Below are 26,857 nucleotides of genomic sequence, written 5' to 3'. Positions count from 1 at the left end.
TGCAAGATCGTGTTAGGGTAAAAACTTCTCAAAAAAAAAATCGTGAGATAGAAAAAAACGTTATGCTTTTATTTAGACAATGCAAATAAAAACATTACGGCTCCAATTACCTCATGATCACGAAGCACCATTTACGAGCACTATTTTGATAAAATAGAACACGGCGACATTAAATTAGAAAAAATGGTAACTGACAAAATAAAAATAGTGTAAAATAGGTATGAAATGAAATGACAAATGAGAATCCTTGCTATTAATTGACCAAATAATCTCAATATGGTAAGTTTTTTAACATAGAAATTTTTTTTCTTAAAATATGCTAATGCAATTTAGTTGATATCTACTTTATTTATTTATTGTTAAGAAGGGCTAAGAAGTCTCTCTCAAAAGTATAATTCTATATCATCTCATGTTTCTTAATGTTTTATAATTATGACAAGTAAATTAACATTAAACTAAAAAACAAATTTAAATATTTTTTTAAAAAAATCTCATTTTAAGAGAGTCTCCTTAATATTTCTCTTTATTCTTTGTTATCAAATAAAATTGATCAGTCCCTTCATTATTTGAAAGATCACAATTTGAGAGGGACATGGATTGTCTGCCCTCCCCATCCCATACCCTTCCCATCTTCTCCTATTTCTGTTGTCACGGTTAAGCCACGTCAACATTTTATATTCCCATTACTTTTTGTCTCTCCATTTATTGTTGGTCCCTTTTGGGACCTCGACCTGATAGAATGACAAAACCAAATGATTCTCCCTTCGCCCCGCACCTTCTCTCAAATGGACTTGGATTGTCTACCCTCCCCCGTTCCATACCCTTTCCATCATCTTCTATTTATGTGGTCATGGTTAAGCCACGTCAACATTTTATATTAATTTTTTTATAAAAATAATAAGACAAAAAGTAATGGAAATATAAAACGTTAACATTACTTAACCATAACCACAAAAATAAAAGATGATGAAAAGTAGATGGAACGAAAGGGTAGACAATCCAGGTCCATTTGAAAGAAGGTGCGGGGCGAAGGGAGAATCATTTGGTTTTGTCATTCTGTCAGGCCGAGGTCCCAAAAGGGACCAACAATAAATGGAGAGTGAGAAATCTATCTGTACATTTATCTTTATGTGCAGTCGATTGAGTGGGGCCACAGGATCTTTAAACAACTGAGCGCTTCTCTTTCTATTGTATCACAAGATTTCTTGCCAAAAACAATATTATGACAAAAGTGTTTGGCAATAAACATCTCACTACTCAGACATACAATGACAAGATTACGGGTAAAACATTGGAACCCATTGAGAGTCAGATAGACAAAAACAAAAAAGGAAAGAGGTAATGTCACTAGATTTAACAAAATGATTGTATTTGTTGTGTTCGTGTCATCTTTATGTCATATCTGTTATCTTAACAAATCATATCGTGTTAAACTCGTTATCTTAACGAGTTCTTAATAAGTGACTTGATAAATGTTGTGCTTTATGCTCAAACAGAAGTGAATTCTAATAAAGTACCAAATATTAATGTTGGAAGCGAAATTGAAGAAACAAACACTCTCCAACTAAGATCACATGAAATTAACGTGGTTCGGCGTAAAGACTACATACACACGGCGAAAATTTTCACTAAACAAACGGAGATTAAAAAAAAATGTTTAACTCTCACAACCCAAATTCCACAAATTATATATCCTAAACCAAATGAGTAATGAACTCGAAAACCCGGAGAAGATTCCCTCAAATTTCTCTCAAATTCACAAAATGATTCTCACCCGATTACCAAAACGAACGAGTCTTGAGTTTGCCACGCACTCTTAACTCCAAACTGTGACCTCCACTCCAAAATCCAATTAAATTTTTAACACACAAATCTTAACATTTATATAATGATACGTGATGTACTATTTCATATGTCAACCACATTGAAAAATCTCTCATAAGGATAAGGAGACTCGGAATTAGGTTGATCAAATCAAGCCATGTGGCCCATGCCAGATACTGAAAATAGTAAAAAATAATCGAGTGCACGTGGGGTACATCCGATCCCAGCGCATTAACCACGAAAATGGAGCCATGTTCATGCTTTGGAATATTCAATCTATATCATGCGATTATCTTTGATTCAGTGATATTTATTATTCTGAATATTAAAATAAAATTTCAGTATCTGTTCATCAAATTTATATTTTAAAATATATTATTGTCGATCTCAAATCTACAACCATGTGTTACTATGGTATTGATACTAAGAGAAGTGTCAGGAACCGATCCCTTAATTTAAAAAATAAAATCAACATATGTCTAATTAATAAGCAAATTAAGTCTATTATGTCACCGTGTTTGAAACGCTGGCACCATTTGCCCAAAAGTCCAAACAGTGCAACGCCTAAAGCTAGGCATTGGTTCCCCTACATTTATGCCCATAACCAAATCACAAAAGCCACACCACTCAGACCATCTCCAACCCTTGGGCTAAAAGCCAAATTTTTTAGCCCGAAAAATTTAGTTTTTAGCCCAGAAACATCTTTTCTGCTCCAACCCTTCTACCCTAAAAATTTAGCCCGGAATTATTAAAGAATGAAATTAGCCTAAATTTTTTTCTTAAATCAATTTTTTTTTAAAATAAATATGTAGATTATTGTAAATTAATTTTATGAACATTTTAATCTAAAAAAATTTAAATTCCGATAAACATTTCGCATTTAGCCCGGGGGGAAGCTGGGGGGGGGGTATTTGGCCCAGAAATAGCATTTGGCATTTAGCCTAAAATTTTAGCATGGGTTGGAGAGTGTTTGGGGGGGTAATTTGGGGGGTAATTTGGCTTTTAGCCCAGGGTTGGAGATGGTCTCAATGAGAGCCTCGATCTCTTAGTTTCTTAACTCTCTTTTTCTACTGTTCTGCTTCTCACCCTCCTCTCTCTTGTTACATAAAGTCCCCTTGTTTAGCAACCCAAACTATGGCAAATACTATGGAAGAAATCTTATCCTCGTGCTGTCCACCCGATTTCTGCCAAGAAACCACATTTCAACAGCGCCTACAGTTCATAGTTCAGAACGTGCCTGAGTGGTGGGTGTATTCCATTTTCTGGCGAGCCTCCAAAGACAGTAGTGACCAAGTTTCCCTGTCGTGGGCTGGCGGACATTTTCAGAACACCCACGACCACTTGGCATCAAAAAGAAGCAATCAAGTGACCAGCAGTTACCAACCCAAATTTGGGTTCAACAATGTGGAGGGGAAGAAGGTGATTAACCGGGAAGTTGAAGCTCTTTTGCATGATGACGTAATGGATTTGGACATGAGGCTGGTGGATCATGGAGATGTCACTGACTCCGAGTTGTTTTACTTTTACACCGTTTCTTTAACCCAGTCATTCTCAGCAAGCCACGGTAATAATAGTAACAATATTTTCGGCAGGGCATTTGGTTCTGGTGGGTTTGTTTGGCTTGCAGGTGACCATGAATTTCAGTTTTACGAGTGTGAGAGAGTGAAAGAGGCAAGAATGCATGGAATCCAAACTTTGGTTTGCATTGCAACTCCTTGTGGGGTGGTTGAACTGGCCTCTTTGGATGTGATCAAAGAAGATTACGGTCTAGTACACTTATCAAAGTCACTGTTCGGATCAGACGGCAATAACAACAACAACAGCAGGCTCTCAAAGCAGCAGACCAGTCGTGAAGGCAATATACTTGTTCCTATCCTGGAAAATGAACTGTTCTCAGCAGATCAAAATGAACTGACCCGACAAGGTAAAGGTATACACCAAAACTATGTTAAATTCGAGAGCAATTCGTTTTTTCGTACTTACCAAATACCAAAGTATGGTACCTAATTTGTATAATTTTCGAACTTGGTTGGTTATTTGTCGATATTACCAAATAGTGATATAGTGATCAAGCTCCGAAATGGCATGGTCAATGATTAACACCTAATACCAAGCATTTTACTTTCGCTTTTGGTCACTTACCAAGTACATATTAGTTGCATAGGTCCATCAGTAAATTACACTGCTTTCACCTACGTGTAATACACCAAATTTAACATCGATGTTCAATACTTCTTATTTTCCAGATCAAGGTGGAATAAAAGAAGCTGCACCTATCAATGTAGGAGGGTCATCGCTAGAATCACCTTCCAACTCCATTGGCAATTTCACCTCCGAGAATACTGAGAACATGACTCGATCAAAAAAGCGAGGAAGATCATCAAACAATGGAGCTGCAAGTAGAGAATCACAATTGTCAAACCATGTTGAGGCGAGAAACAAAGGAGGGAGAAACTCAACGACAGATTCTGTGTCCTCCGGTCAGTTGTTCCCAATGTGTCCAAAATGGACAGGTCCTCTTTGCTTGCCGATGCCGTGGCGTACATCAATCAACTCAAATCAAAAGTTGAGGAGTTGGAGGCCAAAGTCCAAGAACAAGCACAAAAACCTAAAGCGGGCAATAATGCAAGTAACAATCTTGATCATCACTCCAGCCAAAGCACCAGCTCCATAGTTGACCAGCATCATTATTCTAATAATAATGCTAATAATAATAATAACACTATTAGTAATAGTAATAGGGCAGCTGCTGCTGCAGTTGTGGAAGTGGATGTGGATGTGAAGATTATGGGGTCAGAAGCCATGATACGTGTTCAGAGTCCGGATCAAGACTACCCATATGCTAAGTTGATGAGTGCACTCAAATGCCTAGGGTTACAAGTTTACCATGCAAGCATATCGAGCGTGAAAGAGTTAATGATTCAAGATGTTGTGGCAAGACTGCCTTATGGGTTCACTAGTGAGGAGGCATTGAGAAATGGTATTATAAAAAGATTTTTATAAGGACAATGATTTTTCATTGAGTAGTGCTTGTTGTACCTCGAAGTCAGGTGTACGTTGTCCCTTGGGAAGAGGGACACGGGAGGTCCGATCAAACGTTAGGTATAAGTTTAGTTTTTGGTAGGTCTAGCCCAGACTATTAAGTAGTTCGGTTTTATATTTAATAAGTTGATAAATAAGTAAAAATAATATTTTCTCATTCTAATTATGACCATTGAATTAATGTATTATTGAGTAGTTCGTATTATGCAGAAAATCATCCTTTGCCTTTTTAACTGTTCTTTTCAAATTTTTATCTCAATAATGTCATATAATCTGAAACGAGTGAGAGAGTGATTTGTATTGTGGCCTTTGTAGGTCACTAATTGGTATATGGTACATAGGATTTAACTTGTTATAATGATTTGTGCCCATAAACAAGTCAGCACCTAAATATCTGTAAGAGAGTTGGTAAATTTATCATTTTTTAAAACACAGTGCAAATGTCATCTTCAAAAGTGTTCATATTTAGTATTTTATGTGACACTTTTGTAGTACTTAAAAAAATTATTTCATTTCAATCAACTTTTTTACTTTTAGTTTTCATCTTAAAATCTTATTATCTAAAATTTATCTATTGTAATAAATTATGATAAATACTGCCGCTAGGAAGGGGAACACCAGAGGTCCAATCAAAAGTCAGTTGTAAGTTTATAGTTTCTGGGTAAGTCTTGTCCCGAATATTTGGTAGTCTGATTTTATATCTATTAAATTAACAAGTAAAAAACAATAGTATTTTCTTAATTTAATTATAACTATTCATTTTTTGTATTATTGAGTAATCCGACGAGTTATGAAATAAATATTTTTTTCTTTTAAAAAATGGGACAATTAGTGGCAAGCCACGGTTATTCATATTTTTTTAGGGCCGAAAAGACTCACACATGCATTTTAGTCTCCCATTGACCACAAGTTTAGCTTCCACACCAACCACGAGTTTCGAACCAAGACCTAAATTGAGCAATAATGAAAGAAACATTATAGTAGTGCTGGATTTTAATAGATTTTTATTTATTTATTTTAAATGTACCTTAACTCTTCATATGATGAGGAGACTTGCCTTTTTATTGTTCTTTTTAATTTTTTAGAACTATTATTAGCATTCTAAAAATTTCATTCTACATTTTTTGTAAATATATTTTTCTTTCTAATTATAGAAAATTTCGAATGTAAAATGAGATTTTTGAAGTGTCAATAACAATTCCTTTTTTATTTTTTATTCTCAATTATGTACTATGATATGAAACGAGTGAGAAAGTGATTTGTATTGTAGCCTTTGTAGTTCAATAATTGTCATATTGTAATAGGATTTAAACGTGTTATGATTTGTACCCATAAACAAGTCAGCACCTAAAAATCTCTAAGAAAGTGGTAAATTTTATCATTTTTTAAAACACAGAAGTAAATGTCATCTTCAAAAGTGTTCATATTTATTATTTGAAAATTGTTATTAGCATTCTAAAATCTCATTTGTCATTCTAAACTTTTTTATAATTAGAAAGAAAAATGCACTTGTAAGAAGTGTAAAATAAAATTTTTAGAGTACTAATAACAGTTACTAGTATTTTATATGACACTTTGTAGTACTTGAAAAAATTTAATTCATTTCAATCAACTTTTTTACTTTTAGTTTTCATTTTAAAATATTATTACCTAAAAACGTATCTATTTTAATGAAGTATGGCTGAGTAAATAAGTGCCACCTAAGTTTAGTGTTTAGTAACTCTCTAGATAAAATGAGACTTTTTTTAAAGATAAAATTTACTAACTCTAGATGCTATGCGCAAGGTGTTTGTCCTATTCATTTTGTATAGGATAATATTTGGGTACTCATCTTTTTATTTTGTCCATGAATATTTTAAAATATGTTTTATTGTTAAAAATAATTGACATATTATTCATTTTTCTTAAGTTTTAAAAATTAAGGAACACGTAGTATTATTTAATATTAAGCCAAATCAATAAGTGAGCCCCTTAGTGAGTACTAAGTATTGCGCCTGGCAAATGGGTCATGTTTGTCATGTTCATGTCGTTTTCGTGTAACACCTGTTATCGTAACGAGTCATGTCGTGTCACATCCGTTATGACCTGTTAAGAAAAATATTTTTTTCCTTTAAATTTGCACATACCACACATTACCACATAAATATTACTTCAAAACATTAAAACACATTTGTCGTTTAACTACTACATCTAAACTCGAAAATAAGAGCCTAATAAACAAACATCCATACACAACTAGTCTATTACAAAATATTAAATGTGCAAGGATATGCAAAATGAAAGAGTTTTTGTTTTCAAGGTTGTGAAACCTTTCTCAAAAGTTTAAATCTTGCCAATGGAACTCAAAGCTTGCATGTTATTCCTTTTACAAAATCGTCAATTTTCATCAATCATCATGACATAAGATTTTCTGGTATCCACTAGTGTAAATATTTTAAATTGAAGATTGAATTCATTCATTGTATTCATATAGGGTCAAGGAGTGTAGCTGTAAAAAAATCATCAAAATCGGAGTTAAAATAATCGTTAAATCTTGATTTTTTTTTGATAACCGTCAAAAAGTTTTGTCCCGTTACTTGATCTCTGAATGTTTATTTTTTGCGATTTTTGGCATATGCGATCTTGAAGTATATACAAACAAGTTTGACAGTTGGATCTTTGAAATTAGTTCCGTACAATGCGTATCCCATCAAAACGATAGATTCGCTAACACTTAAAGTTTATTTATACTTTCATTAAGTATAACATAAGATTTTGTGGTGTCCGCTAGTGTAAATATTTTAAATTGAAGATTGAATTCATTCATTGTATTCATATAGGGTCAAGGAGTGTAGCTGTAAAAATATCATCAAAATTGGAGTTGAAATAACCGTTAAATCGTGATTTTTCGTTGATAACCGTCGAAAAGTTTTATCTCGTTACTTGATCTCTGAATGTTTGTTTTTTTACAATTTTGGGCTTATGCGATCTCGAAGTATATACAAACATGTTTGACGGTTGGATAATTGAAATTAGTTTCGAAGAATACGTATCCCATCAAAACAATACATTCACCAACACTTAAGAGTTTATTCATACTTTCATTAAGTATAACATAAAATTTTGTGGTATTCACTAGTGTAAATATTTTAAATTGAAGATCGAGTTCATTCATTGTATTCATATAGGGTCAAGGAGTGTAGCTACAAAAAAATCATCAAAATTAGAGTTAAAATAACCATTAAATCGTGATTTTTCGTTGAAAACTGTCGAAAAGTTTTCTCCCATTACTTGATCTCTGAATGTTTTTTTTTTTTTTTTTACGATTTTTAGCGTATGCGATCTCGAAGTATATACAAACAAGTTTGATGGTTGGATCATTGAAATTAGTTTCGTAGAATGTGTATCTCATCAAAACAATAGATTCACTAACACTTAAGAGTCTATTCATACTTTCATTAAGTATAACATAAGATTTTGTGGTATCCACTAGTGTAAATATTTTAAATTGAAGATCAAGTTCATTCATTGTATTCATATAGGGTCAAGGAGTGTAGCTGTAAAAAATCATCAAAATCGAAGTTAAAATAACCGTTAAATCGTAATTTTTCATTGATAACCATCAAAAAGTTTTGTCATGTTACTTGATCTCTGAGGGGGCGTTTGTTTGCCCTCACTAAGTGGGATTGGACTGGACTAGATTAGCTGTTAGTCCAATATCGTGTTTGTTCCATGCTGGGACTAACATTAATAAGACTAAAGGGGACTAGCATGGACAAAACCCTTCACTAAGAAGTCTTAGCGAGACTCCCCAATAACCATGGGACTAGCTAAGACTATCCTCTCTTGTCCTCGTCATGCTCAACAACCACTCCCGATAGACTCCTCGTCATCTCCGGTCACCTAGATCATAATAAAATATTAATAATTTATATATTAAATAATATAATATTAGAATTTGTTATTATCCAGCTTCTTAGTCCAACACTGCACCAAACGCTTCACTAAATTAGTCCAGCTTAGTCTAGTCTAATCTAGTCCAGCTTAGTCCTTGAAGCTAGTCCAGTCCGAGATAGTCCAGCTCAACAAATGCCCCCTGAATGTTTGTTTTTTGCGATTTTTGGCGTATGCGATCTCGAAGTATATACAAATATGTTTGATGGTTGGATCGTTGAAACTAGTTTCGTAGAATGCGTGTCTCATCAAAACAATAGATTCACTAACACTTAAGAGTTTATTCATACTTTCATTAAGTATAACATAAGATTTTGTGGTATCCACTAGTGTAAATATTTTAAATTGAAAATCGAGTTCATTCATTGTATTTGTATAGGGTCAAGGAGTGTAGCTGTAAAAAATCATCAAAATCAGAGTTAAAATAACCGTTAAATCGTGATTTTTTGTTGATAACCGTCGAAAAGTTTTGTCCTGTTACTTGATCTCTGAATGTTTGTTTTTTGCGATTTTTGGCGTCTGAGATCTTGAAGCATATACAAACAAGTTTGACGGTTGGATCGTTGAAATTAGTTTTGTAGAATGCATATCTCATCAAAAAAGATAGATTCACTAACACTTAAGAGTTTATTCATACTTTCATTAAGTATAACATAAGATTTTGTAGTATCCACTAGTATAAATATTTTAAATTGAAGATCAAATTTGTTCATTGTATTCATATTGTCCCGTTACTTGATCTCTGAATATTTGTTTTTTGCAATTTTTGACGTATGCAATCTTGAAGCATATACAAACAGTTTGACATAGTTGGATCGTTGAAATTAGTTTTGTAAAATACGTATCCCATCAAAATAATAGATTCACTAACAATTAGAGTTTATTTATACTTTCATTAAGTATAACATAAGATTTTGTGGTATCCACTAGTGTAAATATTTTAAATTGAAGATCGAATTTATTCATTGTATTCATATAGGGTCAAGGAGTGTAACTGTAAAAAATCATCAAAATCGGAGTTAAAATAACCGTTAAATCATGATTTTTCGTTGATAACCGTCGAAAAGTTTTGTCCCGTTACTTGATCTCTGAATGTTTGTTTTTTACAATTTTTGGCGTATGGGATCTCAAATTATATACAAACATGTTTGATAGTTGGATCATTGAAACTAGTTTCGTAGAATGCGTATCTCATCAAAACAATAGATTCACTAACACTTAAGAGTTTATTCATACTTTCATTAAGTATAACATAAGATTTTGTGGTATCCACTAGTGTAAATATTTTAAATTAAAGATCAATTTCATTCATTGTATTCATATATGGTCAAGGAGTGTAGCTGTAAAAAATCATCAAAATCATAGTTAAAATAACCGTTATATCATGATTCTTCATTGATAACCGTCGAAAAGTTTTGTCCCGTTACTTGATCTTTGAATGCTTGTTTTGTGCGATTTTTTGCTAATGCGATGTCGAAGCATATACAAACTAGTTTGACGGTTGGATTGTTGAAATTAGTTTTGTAGAATTCGTATCCCATCAAGTTCAATGGTGTGTGTGTGTATATATATATATATTTATTTATTTATTTATTAAGTAGATTTAAATTTATTTATTTTGTACGTATAACACTTAAGAAATTGAATGGTATGTATATTTAAGCGGATCCAATGGTCACCAATTTTTAATATTTAATTATATATATATATATATACATAATTATTATAGTTTTTAGGGGTATAAAATTGTTAAATTAATATATATAATTATTATAGTATTTTTTTAGGGTTATAAAATTATAAAATTAATATTTTGCTTATCGTGTATCGTGTTACTCATGTTTATATCTGAACCAACCCGTTATCTTAACCGGTGCTTATTAGGTTACTCGATAACGACCTGATTCATTATTATGTTGACCCGAACACCTGTTAATTTCGTGTCGGGTTATCGGGTCGTGTCAGGAATTGCCAGGCCTACTAAGTATTATCCTTTTGTATATAGCCTTTGAGACCCAATCTAACAAAGCCATTAATAAAACTGAACCTAACAATTGTTGTTAAAACAGCATACAAGTTGGGTTATTAGGACTATGCCTGATTTTGAGCCGGATAGAACCGAAAATACCACTACAGCAAGATAAAAACATAAAAATTCATTTATAAAGACTGTTCATAGGAGACAGATATAAAAATGTCCTATTATATTTGTCAATAGAATCACGATCTCTCTTCTATCTCTTTTGTAAATATAAGAGACACAAGTTTGTTGTCAATAGATATTTACCTAATATCTAAGATAGTATCCAATATATGTGGACTTTTATCTGTTCCAGAACGATTTTTGCAATTCCAGTCTAATTTTTTTTGAAATTTAATATCAAATCCAATTCCGGAATTTCATAAGTTCATGTCAAATTTGAAATTTCTGGATTCTAGATTAATTTGAACTTTTAAAATTACGGGAGTTGTATGGCTTCACCTATATCAAGATAAAAACGATTCCATATCCATATGCATGGCTCTCTCTACATAGTACATATTCTTATAGTACTCATCTTTGTATTTAATGTATTTATGGGAATTGTAAATGAGAAAATGGAGTTATATTTGAGTATTTTGTCACTTATTACTACAGTTTAGTAATATTTTTTTCATTACACGGTTGATTTGCGTGAGTACTTGCAAAGTAATGTTGTCGTTTGGTTATTTGCCACGACAAGGGCTTTTAAGCTCTGCACAAGTTCTACACATGGAGTTTTAAATCGACGGAATTGCGCAATGAGAATACGATGAACAAACCGCCGCCAGTGGTTCCTATGCCGGTAGAACCCAATTGTTGAGCACAGGGCAGGAAATGGGCTCAAACGGTTGTTCGGTTGTTTTTTGGTGGATGTGTGGTTTTGGTTGGTGGGTTCGGTTTGGTTTGGTGCATTTGTTGGAGGAAGGTCGAAACATGGGAAAGTAGTGGCGACGATAGTCCTATGGTGAATGCAACTCGTCGATGAAGATGGGGATGATCCATGCCAGATTCTGAAAATAGAACTAAATTAACAAGTGAACTTGGTGTAGTTAAATATCAGAGTACGTAACAAACAACTAACTAACTGAATATAAAACTTTATTAAATGGAATTGCTAAGAAGACTACATGAACCGAAGATACTACATCTTGATTGACTTATTATCTCTGAATAACAAAGTTCTCTATTTATAATAAACTAATCATAGTCCCTAATAAGAAAATGAAAACCTAATTCTAATGGGCTAAGCCCAAATCTAAACACTAAATAAATAACTATTTTCCAACACCCCCGTCAAACTGTCAAACTCATGGCGATACACGTCGTGAGTTTGTAAACAAGCAGATGCGGATGCAAGCTCCGTTAGACAAACACGACAAGGCAAGCAGGCAATCAAATGAGCAAACGAACAATCCGAGCAAACAAGTAGCAAGCAGATTCCAGTTGAAGATCCAAATAATAACCAAGTACACAATGCCACTCGAATGATCATTAATTCAAGCACTCAAGTGATCGTCATCATGGTGGGCAACCAGGAGATTTCCAAGCTCAGTAATAACCATTCTTACATCAACCGTGTGAGCCCCAAACAAACCAGGCTAACAGAGCTTCAATTAACAAATCATAATAGGATAGTGGGCTTCATACCCTTTTTTTTTCTCTCTTCTTATGTTTTCTTTTTCTATTTTTTTTCTTCCTTTTTTCTGGCCATCGTAACACAATGATCAAGAACAGTGACAAATTATGGTGCAATTTGGTTTCGGTCAGACAACAAGTAGCAAGCAAGGTGGGTTTATCAGGTCCGGTCTGCGCTGCGCGCAAGTAGGCGAGCGACGTGGGTTTATAGCAGGTAGTGGTGAGACGGCAGGGTTGCAGGCGGGACTTGGTGGCATGGCGACGATGCAATGGGTGCGACGACGGATTTCTGGGTTTAAGTAGCGAAGCAATCAGATGGTGGTGCAAGTTCGGATACAAGTAGATGGGTATGGCGACGAGTTTTGGCTTGCGGGGCTGCGAGGGGTGCGATGTCATCGGGATTTGATCGAGACAGAAGACTTGGTGGGTCGGTCCTAGTGCAGCGGCGGCGGGGATGCAGGTACGACAAGGGAAGCAGCGGATTCAACGGGTGGTGGTGCGGACAACGAGTTAAATGGATAGCCGCGGAATCGATTCAAGCAGCGGAGTGGCGAGGCATGACAAAGCTTCAGCAATATTATTTTTTTTTTTAATATCAAACTATACGAACATACGAAATGATAACATCAAAGCAGATTAAATACCAAAATGATTGAACCTGCTCTGATACAAAGTTAATTATTAGAGCACACAACAAACAAATAAACTAACTAAATATAAAACTTTATTGAATGGAATTGCCAAGAAAACTACATGAACCGAAGAGACTAATTTTGACTGACTTATTATCTCTGAATAACAAAGTTTTCTATTTATAATAAACTAACCCTAATCCCTAATAAGTAAGTAAACAAAAACCTAATTTTAATGGGCTAAACCCAAATCTAAACACTAAATAAATAACTATTTTCCAACATAGACCCGATCCCAGTTCATTTCCCACAAAAATGGAGCCATGTTCATGCTTTGGAATATACTATCGTTGTGCATTTCTAGTACGTGATTTTTTTTGGAAAAAAAATAGTATCCGGTCCCTAATTACTAATGTTTATTGACTAAAATCTTATTAGTTTTTAGATTTTGATTTAAGTCCCTAGCATTAATGTAATAATGAATTTACATGTTAGTTACATAATTTTTTAAATAAAAATTAATAATTGATTTAGAATTTTAATACTCACACCTTTATTAAACTCCTAACTAATTTTCAATTCAAAACATTTCCAAAATAAATTAAAAAATTAGAATAAGTTTGTACCCATTAGCTTTTTTAAATAATGTTTTCAATTTTTTAATCTTATATAAGTACTCATTCATGTAATTTTTTCAAAATTTTAATCTTCAAATGTACTCATTCTTAAATATACCAATTTGTTATATGTAATGACACACCCCGACCGGAGTTAAGGCGTGTTGGCCATCACGTGGAGGTGACGTAACCAAAAGTGCAAGTGATGTAAGAAAAATGTGAATAAATTCAAACCGAAACTAGAACTTAATTAAACTATTAAAGTGAGTGCACAACAATGGTTACAACCCAAAAACTACGAATATTCAGAGCATAGATAACATAAGGGTAAAGCAGTCGAACGAGAGAAGTACTTATTACACAACTGGAGATAAGTTCCTACGTTAAAATGGAGATATGTCAAAATCGCCGAGTAATCCTTGAGTGCCATGGAGTAGGTCAGCTATCTAGGAGCTGGAGGGGCGAAAAATAGAAGGGTGAGTGGGCACAAAAATAAAGATTTATAAAATCCATTTGTTTTTTGAACATACTAACCCTTCGCTGTAAAACAAGTATAGTTTCCCGAAAATCATACTAAGTATAAGTATGAAATCATATGCATGCCAACAACAATTCTAGAAATATGCCATAGTAAAATATCTCAATGGAAATATGAATATAATCATGTGCTCAACAATCTATACTAGCACGCAGTCGAAGTCACATAATGTGACATGTACGATTGCACCTATTACTCATCAATCTATGCTAACACACGAGTCGGAGTCACCTAATGTGACCTGTACGACTGGGTTAGGTGTAATAACATACACTCTAGTGCTACGATCACATGAAGGCTAACGCTATGCGCATCACCTACAATTCGGAGTCGCCTAATGCGACTTGTACAACAGGGCTATCATCTACTTGGATTCACGGCGAGCATGTTGTGCGAGGTGAACATCACATGAAGGACTGGCCCTGGAACGGGGCAGGAGCACTAACACCAGGTGTAGCAATGATGAGCCACTATATGAAAATATGCATGCCATAACTCAATCATTCCAAACAACACAATAAACTCACCTGAACTTATCTGCGCGTCCCTTAGAATTACTTAGCATTTCACAATAGTATAATATTTATGAGCAGGTAAAATGCATATGAATATGCCATGATCAAATGTAAATCTCCACCACCATGGCATTATTTTAAATTCAAGTAAAACGTGGCATAACATGCATAAATCAACTTAAAACATTTGTGGAAACTATACAATATATATATATATATATATATATATATATATATAACACAAAATGCCCACTCACTGGTATGTCATAGGATCGTAGCCCCCTAGCCTCGCTTGTCCTCGGGATAAGTCTCCCCTATATGGGAAACAACTAAATTAAATTAGTTAATAAGGGCATACACTAAAAACAGGAATAAATCCCCATAGTTTGCTTAAACGAAAGGTTTGAATATACAAAAATGTTCTACTCGAAGTCACGAACCCGTACGTGTCAACCACTCGTCGGCCGGAGGTCGGACATGCCCTCACGCGCCGTCCAACCCATGGCCATACGAGTGGCCACACGCAGGCCCTAACGGAGGCTTTAACGGTCGTTAAGAATATTTCATTAAAATGACGGAATATTCCGTTAAATGTTAACGCCGTTAAGATATTCCGTCAGAGTTGACGGAATATTCTATCATCTTCTCCGGTGGTCACCGCCGCCGTCCGCCATCGGGTTTAGCCGGGAACTAGAAAAATTCGCCGATTTTCTAGGGAAATTTCAAATCTTAATATCTTACTCATTTCTCAACCATTTTTAACAAATTTTATATGGAAATGAAGCTCGTGATGAGGAGGACGAACCTATACCTTTTGGAAGTGCAAAAACGAACGGGAAATGGCCTGAAAAAGCCTCGCAAGGTTCGGTCAAAACTTCAACTTCTCGAAACTAGGTTGTTTCACTTCAAAACTTCCTCAAACCTTCACTAAAGACCTTGGGGAGTTGAGTAGAAGCTTCCCCAAGTCCTAAAATCTTGTAACTCGGCCGAGATCATGACGATGCCAACTCGACCGAGTCGGAGCTTCTGAGTTGCTCCGCGTTGACCACTCAAAACTCAACTATTCGAGAATCGGTTGGTATGGTTGTGTTTGTGAGTTCGAGAGGAATAAAATGGTGGTATTTTTGGACTCGATCTATGAGTGGTTATGAAGGTCCTTGTAGTTGCAGAGAGGAGAGAGTTACGAGATGAGGAGAGAGAGGGAGAAGATGAGAGAGAGAAAGGTTTCTGATTGGTCCGAAAAGAATGAGAGAGGGAGAGCTGATTGGGTGAAGGATTTGAGGAACTAAAATAATTGGTGGTGAAGTGTAAGGCATGGATCACCCTTTTTAAGAAGAAAATGGATAAGGTTTTAAAGATGAAATGACAAGAAATCTACCGTGCCTTATCAAAAAAAAGAGAGAGGGAGAGCTGAATAATTTAACGCACACTCATAATGGTGAGTACAGTTTATTTACGATAGCGAGAAAATAAATTAAGAGCGAATAACACATCCATGTCTCTTTGCCAACAAGGGCATAAACGTCAATTTAGACATTTGGGGAAAATTTACATAGAAAATTAGGGACAGGTCGTCACATGTAAAATGTACCTCTTTTTTATATAAAATCTATTCAATTTTTTTAATCCATTTTTAATCTTATATGGGTACATTCTTTTTTCTTTGATTTGAGAATGTATTCATGTCAAGTTTAATTGAAAAAATTTACTAATGTTATTAAGCCTAATTTTTTTTGTGTGTGTGATTTTGAAGAATGCACCCATGTTTTGGTACAATAATTTTTTTGTTAATTTTGATAAATGTACCCATGTTTATATATTTATACACACATAATAGTATATATATTTTTTAATATTTTTAATCCCACAAATTATGGTTTTTTATTTAAAATATCATTAATATAAACAACTATAAATTTCAAATTTTAATTTAAAACATATAGTAACATACATAAAAATAAATTATCACGTTAATTTCAAGGACTTCAACAAAAAATTGAAAACCAATAAGGTTTCAGACAAAGAATATTCATATTTAGGAACCGTATCCAAAGTCTACCTTATTTTTCAGTCTAATGATTTTTTTTTTTTGAATATTAAAATAAAATTTTAGTATTTGTTCATCAAATTTATATTTTAAAATATGTTATTGTTCGACCTCGAATCTACAACCATGTGTTGGTATGCTATTGGTATTAAGTTTAAGAGTAATGACAGAACCGATCCCTATTAAAAATAAATAAAATTAACATATCTCTAATTAAAAAAACAAATTGAGTCTATTATGTCACCGTGTTTATAACGTTGGCACCATTTGCCCACATTCAAAACAGTGCAACGCTCTCCGGAAAAAAAGAAAAGAAAAAAAACAGTGCAACGCATAAAGCTAGGCATTGGTTCCCCAACATTTATGCCCATAACCAAATTGGGAAGAAGTGCAATGCATAACGCATATTTATTCAAAAGTAGCTAACATATAAACTGCCTCTTCAGCGACTAAAAATCATTTGAAAGTCATCACTAAAAAGTTTTAGCAACCATTTTATATTTTCCAAGGTTTAAAAAAACGCTAGGCGATAGTTGGGCGGTGGGTTGGAGCCTAGTGCCTAGGCGGCTAGGCGGAGTATAGGCGGCGCCTAGACGGACTAGGCAGATTTAAGTAAATATATTGTATTTCTTGTAAATAAGTATCTATTTATACTTAAAAAAAAATATATATATATATATATATATATATATATATAATTTCATCATAAATTAGAAAATAGAATGACATATATATTATGAAGTATTGAAACATAATAAAAATATGGGGAGCAAACATATAATGTGTGATTATTTAAGTGTTATATAAATTTCTTATTGACATGTTTAAAAACTAGTGAAGATTATTGAAATATAGTTAAAGTTTTGATCGCTATATATAAATCTTCCAAATAATTACACAATATATTATTTAATAGTGGAGTGGTTAATAGTTTTTATTATAATTTATAACTTATAAGCCCAAGTAGTAATTACATAATATATTATTTAATAGTGAAGTGGGTAATTGTTTTTATTATAATTTATAACATGTGGAAATCAATCAAATAAGATAAGGGGAGTTGGTAGTGGAAATCAATCAGATAAGGGGGCATTGGTTTTGACGCCTTGGAAATCGGGAGGCTTTTCCCGTTTCCTCTTCCAGTCTTCCTCCACTTCTTCTTCTTCGATTGCTCCGCCTATTTCTCCACCGTCTTCTCCACCTAATTCCCCATCTTCTTGCCCTACAAAATTTCCCAAAACCTAGTCTAGCGCAGCAAAGATCCTTGAAAACGTTATCGGCTCCAACAAAGAAATCCGAAGAGTCTAGGTCAAAATTTTCATTTTTTTTTCCAGCAATTGCACTGTTTTTCATTCTATTGGTTTCTCTCTCGCTTTCTCTTCCCTCACACTCTCTCGCTCTCTTTCAAATTTTATGTTGTTGCCCTCTTCTTCTACTCTGTGTAGTGAAACACTGATGTGTAATTTTTTGACAGAACCGCCAAGTTCGCCCCCGAGACCGCCTAGCCCGCCCAGTCGGCCGCCTAGACACCGCCTAATACCCTTGTCGATTTATTGAACGTTTTTGGAAAAATCGCGGCAGCGGTCTGATGCCCAGCTCCTAGGCCGCCTTGACTGCATTTTAGAACACTGATATTTTCTCTCTTTTTATTTTTTGAAATTTTAATAAGCTTTAGTAGTAGTCATGGTCCTTACTCCACTAAGTCCTTACAATATATACCAAGTAGAGTAGAATTTTCTCCCCTCTCAATTTCTCTCCCCTTCTATCCCTCTTATTTAAATAATGGTTACGATTACACCACATCTACATTTTATTTTGAATTTTATATATAGAAGGGGAGAGAATCCTACTCCATACCAAGCAACAATCCTAACTAAATCCACGGCCGTCCACGTTCATAGATTTCATCACTGTTTATGTATTTAATTATCACATTTTACAATGATTCCTGTATAATATATGAAAACTAGTTTTTTAAAATACGGAATAGTGCGAAAGAATCGTATGTGTGATTCCTAAAATCATTCAGATTTCAGATCACCACTATATATTTTTCCTTATCTCTCTAGCTAGCTACTTCTGTTCTGGCTTGCTTTGTTAGTTGCTTGTTGTTTTTCTTTTACAAATTATGCAAAGTTCTGGCCTTGCCTAACATTCAACGTTAATTTGGACATATCAAAGTTTTGTTGTATTTGCCTACCATTCAACGATGAAAGGAAGAAGATTACAATCCACCCTTAGAAGAGGAGCGTACTTGCAACAAGTTTAAAATTACAAGATAATAATCACAAATATTGTAAGTCTCTGAAGGGGGAAAATCCATAAAATAAAATAAAATAAAAAAACCTAATGCATTTAAGGTTGCAAGATTGTATTGGAGATGAAAACTTCTGAAAAAATAAAAATTACTCATGAGATGGTAAAAACATTATGCTTTTATCTAGACAATGGAAAAATAAAGACATTGCGGCTCCTATTACCTCATGATCACGAAGCACCATTTACGAACAGTATTTTGATAAAATAGGACACGACAACATTAAATTAGAAAAAAAATGATAACTGACACAATAAAAATATAGTATAAAATAAGATTGAAACAAAATGACAAATGAGAACCCTGGCTATTAGTTGACCAAATAATATCAATATGGTAAGTTTCTTAACATAGAAATTTTTTTCAAAGAATGTGTGGATTTTTCTTAAAATATGCTAATGCAATTGAGTTGATATCTACTTTATTTATTTATTCTTGAGAAATATTAAGGGGACTTTCTTAAAAGTATAAATTTTGCAAACTTCATACTTTTTGTATAATGTATTATAATTTTGACAAGTAAATGAATGTTAAATTGAGAAGTGAGTTTAAGTGTTCATAAAAAATCTATCTCTAAAAGAACCTCCTTAACGTTTGTTTTTATTCTTTTGTTATCCAATAAAATTGATTCGTCCTTTTCGATTTTTGAAAGATCACTATTTTGAGATAAGGAGCGGGGCCAAGGGAGAATCATTTGGGTGGGGCCAAAGGGCCTTTAAACGACAACTGAACGCTTTTCTTTCTTCTATAATATCACAAGATTTCTTGGCAAAAACAATATTATGACAAAGTGTTTAAGCAATAAACATATAATGAAAAAAAAGGGTGTATTTATGTATTATCAGATGGGATCTAATGCTTATTTGACAGGTGCTCAAAGTTCAAAGTATTAATTTAAAATTAGCTCAACAGAAAGAAGAAAAAAAAAAAAAGAAGGGTATTTCTTCCAATTTTTATGATAATTTTAGTCCCTCGTCCTCATGGTTTCTTACTTTTTGGGATGAGGGGACTCGTTAATCAAATCAAGCCATGTGGTCGATATGTGGTCCTTGCCTGATACTAAAACTAGCACTAAATTAGCCATGTGGTTCATGCCAGATACTGAAAATAGTACTAAATCAAAGAAAAGGATCCTTGCGAGATTATTTTCTTGAGGATCCGAATATCTTGTAATTATTTCCGTTTATCGTATATCGTGAAATTAGAAATCATTTTAAATTTAAATTTTAAATTAAATATAAATAGTTCCTAATGAAAACTAATTGCACAATGTACGATGAACAGATACAATTACAAGATCACTCGTGTTCGTGGCTAGAATTTCCGTTGGGGATGTCTCTTAGCCGACGAGCACACAACTCCCCGAGAGGTCGGCGCCAGTTGATGCTTTCTGTCGAGCTTCTGCTTCACTGGCGAGCTTGTCGGGTAAGGCTGAAAGAGAAGGACATGGTTAACTTTGAAATGTGTCTTTGTGGGGCCTTAGGTATAGGCCTTGAGACTCACAATCAAGATTAACTTTTAAGTGCTCAGGCGTGCCACTGGCATCTTTAGCATGGCAAATGTAGAATGGATGTTGAGTTTTAGTTGCACATATACCCGAGAGGCCATGTTAGTTATGACAGGTGCCTTTGTAGGGCCTTAGGTGTATGTAGGGCCTTAGGTGTAGGCCTTGAGGCTTCCGGTCAAGAACTAACTCAGTACTCGAATATATGATGTCTGTTTTATTGCTTTGTAGAAGTGTTATAACCATTATACTTCTGATTATCCGAGCCCGCAGAGCAGAATGAACCCATATAGGTGCCTTTGTAGGGCCTTAGATATAGGCCTTGAGGCTTCCCATCAGAATTCCTTCTATACTCAAACGTTCTACTACAATCATAATATAATAGAAATAAAACTAAGAGATAAATTGATTACTTGCGCCCCAAGTAACTTCGGACTTCTTGTTATCAAAGCTAGTCGTGGATGTGTTAAGTCCACATAAGGTTCTTTTTTATGCATTTAGGCCAAGGACTTTTGAATGATCAATCTTACATGCCCGAAAGCTTAGAACTTAGATCTGGTTTGAACTGTGAAGACATATTCAAATCGGATTCAAGAACTGAGAGAATCTTTTAATCATCATCTTACTAGAAATAACTTGAATACAACTGGAAGTATATAACATATTGCTAGGCTAATGAATGAAAAGACAAAAACAAAGAGGGTCAGGCAAGGTTTAACCTTGTCGGGCAAGGCTGATCGTCTTGCAACTTCATATCTTTGTGGTTATTCAAGGGGTTTGAGAGCTTTAGAAAAGGAGGTAGGGAGTTGAGTTTACAGAAAGAAATCAATACTACAGCAAGCTTAAGACAAGGTAGCAGAGCTATTACAAAGGCTTTTGGTGAGGGTTTATCCCGAAATGGATGAAGGCTTGGGCTGACTACAGCTTCGTTTGAAGGCAAATCTGGCTTTGAGCAGAGTTTGTGCTTGTATTTGTTTTTTTGTTTGAGTGTCCTTATCTCTGATTTCTCTTTCTTCTTTTATAGACACTTCGGTTTGGCCTCATGTAGCAATAATCTTGCCCGAATGCAGCTTGAAGGATAATGACTCATCAGCTATTTACTTGTACTGCCACTGTAAAGTACTTTTGGGCTGATTAGCTGGCTGGTCTATACCACTTGGTCTCTAGGCAGGTGAGCAAGTGGTGCAAATGATCTGCACCTAGTCGGGAAAGGCCTTTTTTGCCTTCTGGGCTTGGGCTGGGCTTCGGGCTTCTCTCCTCTTTTTGGGCTAACTCCCTTTTGAGCCCAAAGTTTAAGTTTTAACCCAAACAACTCGGATCTGCAGAAATGATCATTTTCCCTAAATCAGCAAGTGAACGTGGTGTAGACCAGATCCCAGTGCATTTCCCACTACGCTTTGGAATATACTACCATCAATCTATAGCACGTGATTATTTTTTAGTTTAGTGATATTTATTCTTTTGAATATTAAAATAAAATTTTAGTATCTGTTCATCAAATTTGTATTTTAAAATATGTTATTGTCGATTTCGAACAATCATGTGTTGGTATGCTTATGGTATTAAGAGAAATGACAGGAACCGATCTCTTATTAAAAAAATAAAAAATAACATATCTCTAATTAAATAAACAAATTAAGTCTATTATGTCACCGTGTTTATAACGTTGGAACCATTTGCCCAAAGTCCAAACAGTAAACGCTCTCCGAAAAAGAAAAAAAAACCAGTGCAACGCATAAAGCTAGGCATTGGTTCCCCTACATATTTATGCCCATAACCAAATCACAAAAACCACACCACCCACTGAGAGCCTCGATCTCTTAGTTTCTTGACTCTCTTCTTCCACTGCTCTGCTTCTCACCCTCCTGTCTCTTGTTACATAAAGTCCTCTTCTGTAGCAAAACCAAACTAGGGCAAATACTATGGAAGAAATCATATCCTCATTCTGTCCACCCGATTTCTGCCAGGAAACCACATTTCAACAGCGCCTACAGTTCTTAGTTCAGAACGTGCCTGAGTGGTGGGTGTATTCCATTTTCTGGCGAGCCTCCAAAGACAGCAGTAGTGACCAAGTTTCCCTGTCATGGGCTGGCGGACATTTTCAGAACACCCGCGACCACTTGGCATCGAAAAGAAGCAATCAAGTGAACCGGGAAGTTGAAGCTCTTTTGCATGATGACGTGATGTATTTGGACATGAGGCTGGTGGATCATGGAGATGTCACTGACTCCGAGTTGTTTTACTTTTACACCGTTTCCTTAACCCAGTCATTCTCTGCAAGCCACGGTAATAATAGTAACAATATTTTCGGCAGGGCATTTGGTTCTGGTGGGTTTGTTTGGCTTGCAGGTGACCATGAATTTCAGTTTTATGAGTGTGAGAGAGTGAAAGAAGCCAGAATGCATGGAATCCAAACTTTGGTTTGCATTGCAACTCCTTGTGGGGTGGTTGAACTGGCCTCTTTGGATGTGATCAAAGAAGATTACGGTCTAGTGCATTTATCAAAGTCGCTGTTCGGATCAGACGGCAACCACAACAACAACAACAGGAGGCTCTCAAAGCATCAGACCAGTCTTGAAGGCAATATACTTGATCCTATCCTAGAAAATGAACTGTTTTCAGCAGATCAAAATGAACTGACCCGACAAGGTATGCACCAAAACTTATGTTAAATTCGAGAGCCGTTCGTTTTTTGGTACTTACCAAATACCAAAATATGGTACATGATTTGTACAATGTTCGAACTTGGTTGGTTATTTGTCGATATTACCAAATAGTGATCAAGCTCTGAAATGGCATGGTCAACGATTAGTACCTAGTACCAATTACCAAACATTTTTCTTTCATTTTGGTCATTTACTAAGTACATATTAATTGCATAGGTCCATCAGCAAATTACATTGCGTCATCTACGTGTAATAAACCTAATTTAACATGACGTTCAGTACTTCTTTTTTTTCCAGATGCAGGTGGAATAAACGAAGCTGCTGCACCTATCAATGTAGGAGGATCATCACTAGAATCACCTTCTAACTCCGTTGGTAATTTCACCTCCGAGAATACTAAGAACAAGACTCGATCAAAAAACAGAGGAAGGTCATCAAACAATGGAGCTGCAAGTAGACAATCACAATTGTCAAACCACGTTGAAGCCGAGAAACAGAGGAGGGAGAAACTCAACCACAGATTCTTTGTCCTCCGGTCAGTTGTTCCCAATGTGTCCAAAATGGACAGGTCCTCTTTGCTTGCCGATGCCGTGGCGTACATCAATCAACTCAAATCAAAAGTTGAGGAGTTGGACGCCAAAGTCCAAGAACAAGCACAAAAACCTAAAGCGGGCAATAATGCAAGTAACAATCTTGATCATCAGTCCAGCCAAAGCACCAGCGCTATAGTTGGCCAGCATCATTATTCTAATATTAATTTTAATGATAATACTATTAGTAATAGTAATAGGGCAGCTGCTGCTGCCGTTGTGGAAGTGGATGTGTATGTGAAGATTATGGGGTCAGAAGCCAAGATACGTGTTCAGAGTCCGGATCAAGACTACCCATATGCTAAGTTGATGAGTGCACTCAAAGGCCTAGGGTTACAAGTGTACCATGCAAGCATATCGAGCGTGAAAGAGTTGATGATTCAAGATGTTGTGGCAAGACTGCCTTATGGGTTCACTAGTGAGGAGGTATTGAGAAACGGTATTATTAAAAGATGGTCACATTAGAAACTATAAATTATTTTATTTAATTTTCTTTGCTAATAAGGACAGTGATTTTTCATTGAGTGGTGCTTGTTGGACCTCAGAGTCAGGTGTAAGTTGTCCCTTAGGAAGGGGGACCCCGGAGGAGATCAAACGTCTTAGGTAATACTTGTACGGACTACTGAGTAGTCTAACTTTATATTTATTAAATTAAATTAGGAAAATATTTATTAACAAGTAAGTAAAAATAATTTTTTTCTAATTTAATTATAACTATTTATTTTTGTACTATTGCGCAATTTGAATTAATGAAGAAAAATTGTAGTTTGTGTTGATTTTTATTTATTTATTTTAAGAGTACCTTTTCTTTTTATATGATAAGACACTTGCCTTTTCACTGTTTATTTTTATTTTTTTAATTTTTTTGGAAGTGGATCAATTTCATTTTAAGAGTGCCTTTTCTTTTCATATGATAAGAGACTTGCCTTTTCACTTTTTAATTTTTTTTAAAAATTTTTTTGGAAGGATCAATTTCATTACCAAACATAAAGAAACAGTATAAGGTCCAAAGATACAGAAGCATAAACAAACAAAACAGGACCTGTCAAACTAGCCCAAAAGACTCAACAAACAGTAAAGGCCCAAGCCCTAGAATATAACAATAGAAAACCAAAGTTTCCCTTGCAGCACCTGCCACCGAGCATCCCTACCAGCACAAACCCTCACCACTAACCAACCGACGCCTCGCCATTGCAACATCCAACCACGAGCACCTATCCAAACACAACCACACATACAAGAACCAAGAACCATGTAAAGGAAGCCCGTGGGATTCCACGAGCAACATTGCCAACAAAGGCAGACAATGAGAAAGTGGTGGTGTTGAACACCAGAGCTGATGGGAACACTAGAACACTACACACCATCTCGAAGTACCGCAACAAACAGCGGTTTGAAGCGGTTGCATATCGGAGCAGAGATGAGGAAGGAGGAACGTCGATAGGGGTATGAAGAAATGGGCAGATCGGAAAGGAGAGAGGGGAAAAACAGCTAAAAGGAAGACAATAGAACAAAGAAAGCACAACCACCAACCTCAGCAACAAGTCAGCATGTAAATATCTATAAGAGAGTGGTAAATTTAATCATTTTTTTAAAAGGAAAACTAATAAAAAAACTTGAAAACTTTGAGTTTTAACGATAATGACAAAATAAAAGGTAAAGTGAATAGTACTAGGATTGACTTTTTAGTGTAAAAATATGATTTTTCATTAAAGTAAACAGTACGGAGATCTTTTCGTTAAAGTTCCATTTTTTAAAACACATAAATAAATGTCATCTTTAAAAGTGTTCATATTTAGTATTTTATGTGACAGTTTTATAGTACTTAAAAAAATTAATTCGTTTCAATCAACTTTTTTACTTTTAGTTTTCATCTTAAAATATTATTATCTAAAAATTTTCTATTTTACTAAATTATGGCTGCATAAATAAGTGCCACCTAAGTTTAGTGTTAAGTAACTCTAGATAAAATGAGACTTTTAAAACCAAAGTTAACAATTGAGACATTTTTAAGATAAAATTTACTAACTCTAGCTAGATGCTAAGCAAATGTGTTTGCATACCTACTCATTTTGTATAGGATAATATTTGGGTACTCACTATTTGTTACTTACTTTTTAATTTTGTTCAATAATATTTTAACATGTTTTATTGTTTTAAAAAATCAGTGACAAATTATTAATTTTTCTTAGGTGTTAAAAATCAAGGAACATGTGATATTTTCAATCGTGAGCTCATAAATGAGTACTAAGTGTTATCCTTTTCCATTAAGTGTTTGAGACTTAGTCTAACAAGCCATTAATTAAATGGAACTTTAACGAAAAGCTCCTAGTATTGTTTACTTTAACGAAAAATCATATTTTTACACTAAAAAGTCAATCATAGTACTATTCACTTTATCATTTATTTTGTCCTTATGGTTAAAACTCAAAGTTTTCAAACTATTTTCATTAGTTTTCCTTTAATAAAATTGAACCTAATAATTTGTTTTTTAACAAGCCATATTTTTTTTTGAACAAATGATATTTTTTACATTAGAGAAAGGGGGTGGGCTTAGCGTCACAATGAGCTAGCAATAATAATGTATTCGCCTTTGACGAGAATCAAATCTAAGATCTCATATTTACAAGTAAAGAGAAATATCACTACACCGTAGTATTAAGTGGCAATTGAACTCCTCCCTCCCTTTAGTGAGGGGTCTTACGTTCGAATCTTGTGGATGCCAAATTCGATACCAAATTAGATTGCCCATTGTATGGCTTAACCGAACTCCTCGCTCCCCTAAGTGTAAAATATATTGTTATATTAAAAAAAAATTGGCTTCTGAACCTAATAATTGTTAAAACCGCATACAAGTTGGATTAGGACTATGCCTTATTTTGAGCCGGATAAAACCGAAATACCACTACAACAAAGAAATAAAAAATCCATTTATAAAGAGTGTTCATAGGAGACAGATATAAAAACATCCTAT

The 26,857-nt window shown here is 34.6% G+C and overlaps 1 protein-coding gene, 1 long non-coding RNA gene and 1 pseudogene across 2 annotated transcripts; all 3 read left to right on the top strand.

Annotated features, from left to right (window-relative positions):
* The first annotated feature begins 2,891 nt into the window (after positions 1–2,891).
* LOC103413332 (transcription factor bHLH14-like) lies at positions 2,892–4,833 on the top strand (annotated as a pseudogene).
* A 13,071-nt stretch (positions 4,834–17,904) lies between these two features.
* Positions 17,905–18,499, top strand: LOC139189679 (uncharacterized). The gene is made up of 2 exons (XR_011573525.1): positions 17,905–18,114; positions 18,281–18,499. It is a non-coding gene; the product is annotated as an uncharacterized lncRNA (long non-coding RNA).
* Positions 18,500–22,460: 3,961 nt separating this feature from the next.
* LOC103448842 (transcription factor bHLH14-like) lies at positions 22,461–24,463 on the top strand. Its single transcript, XM_070808771.1, has 2 exons — positions 22,461–23,276; positions 23,597–24,463. Exons 1-2 carry the CDS (start codon positions 22,550–22,552, stop codon positions 24,346–24,348), a joined length of 1,479 nt encoding a protein of 492 aa, XP_070664872.1. The 5' UTR covers positions 22,461–22,549; the 3' UTR covers positions 24,349–24,463.
* The last annotated feature ends 2,394 nt before the right edge of the window (positions 24,464–26,857 follow it).

Source organism: Malus domestica, chromosome 11, assembly GCF_042453785.1.
Source record: "Malus domestica chromosome 11, GDT2T_hap1".
Taxonomy (NCBI): Eukaryota; Viridiplantae; Streptophyta; class Magnoliopsida; order Rosales; family Rosaceae; genus Malus; species Malus domestica.
This window is presented reverse-complemented; position numbering and strand designations above follow the sequence as displayed.

Coding starts and splice junctions, on each gene's coding strand:
- LOC103448842 (XM_070808771.1), top strand. CDS start 22,550: ATGGAAGAAATCATATCCTCATTCTGTCCACCCGATTTCTGCCAGGAA. Junction 23,277..23,596: donor AAATGAACTGACCCGACAAG/GTATGCACCAAA, acceptor TTCCAGATGCAG/GTGGAATAAACGAAGCTGCT.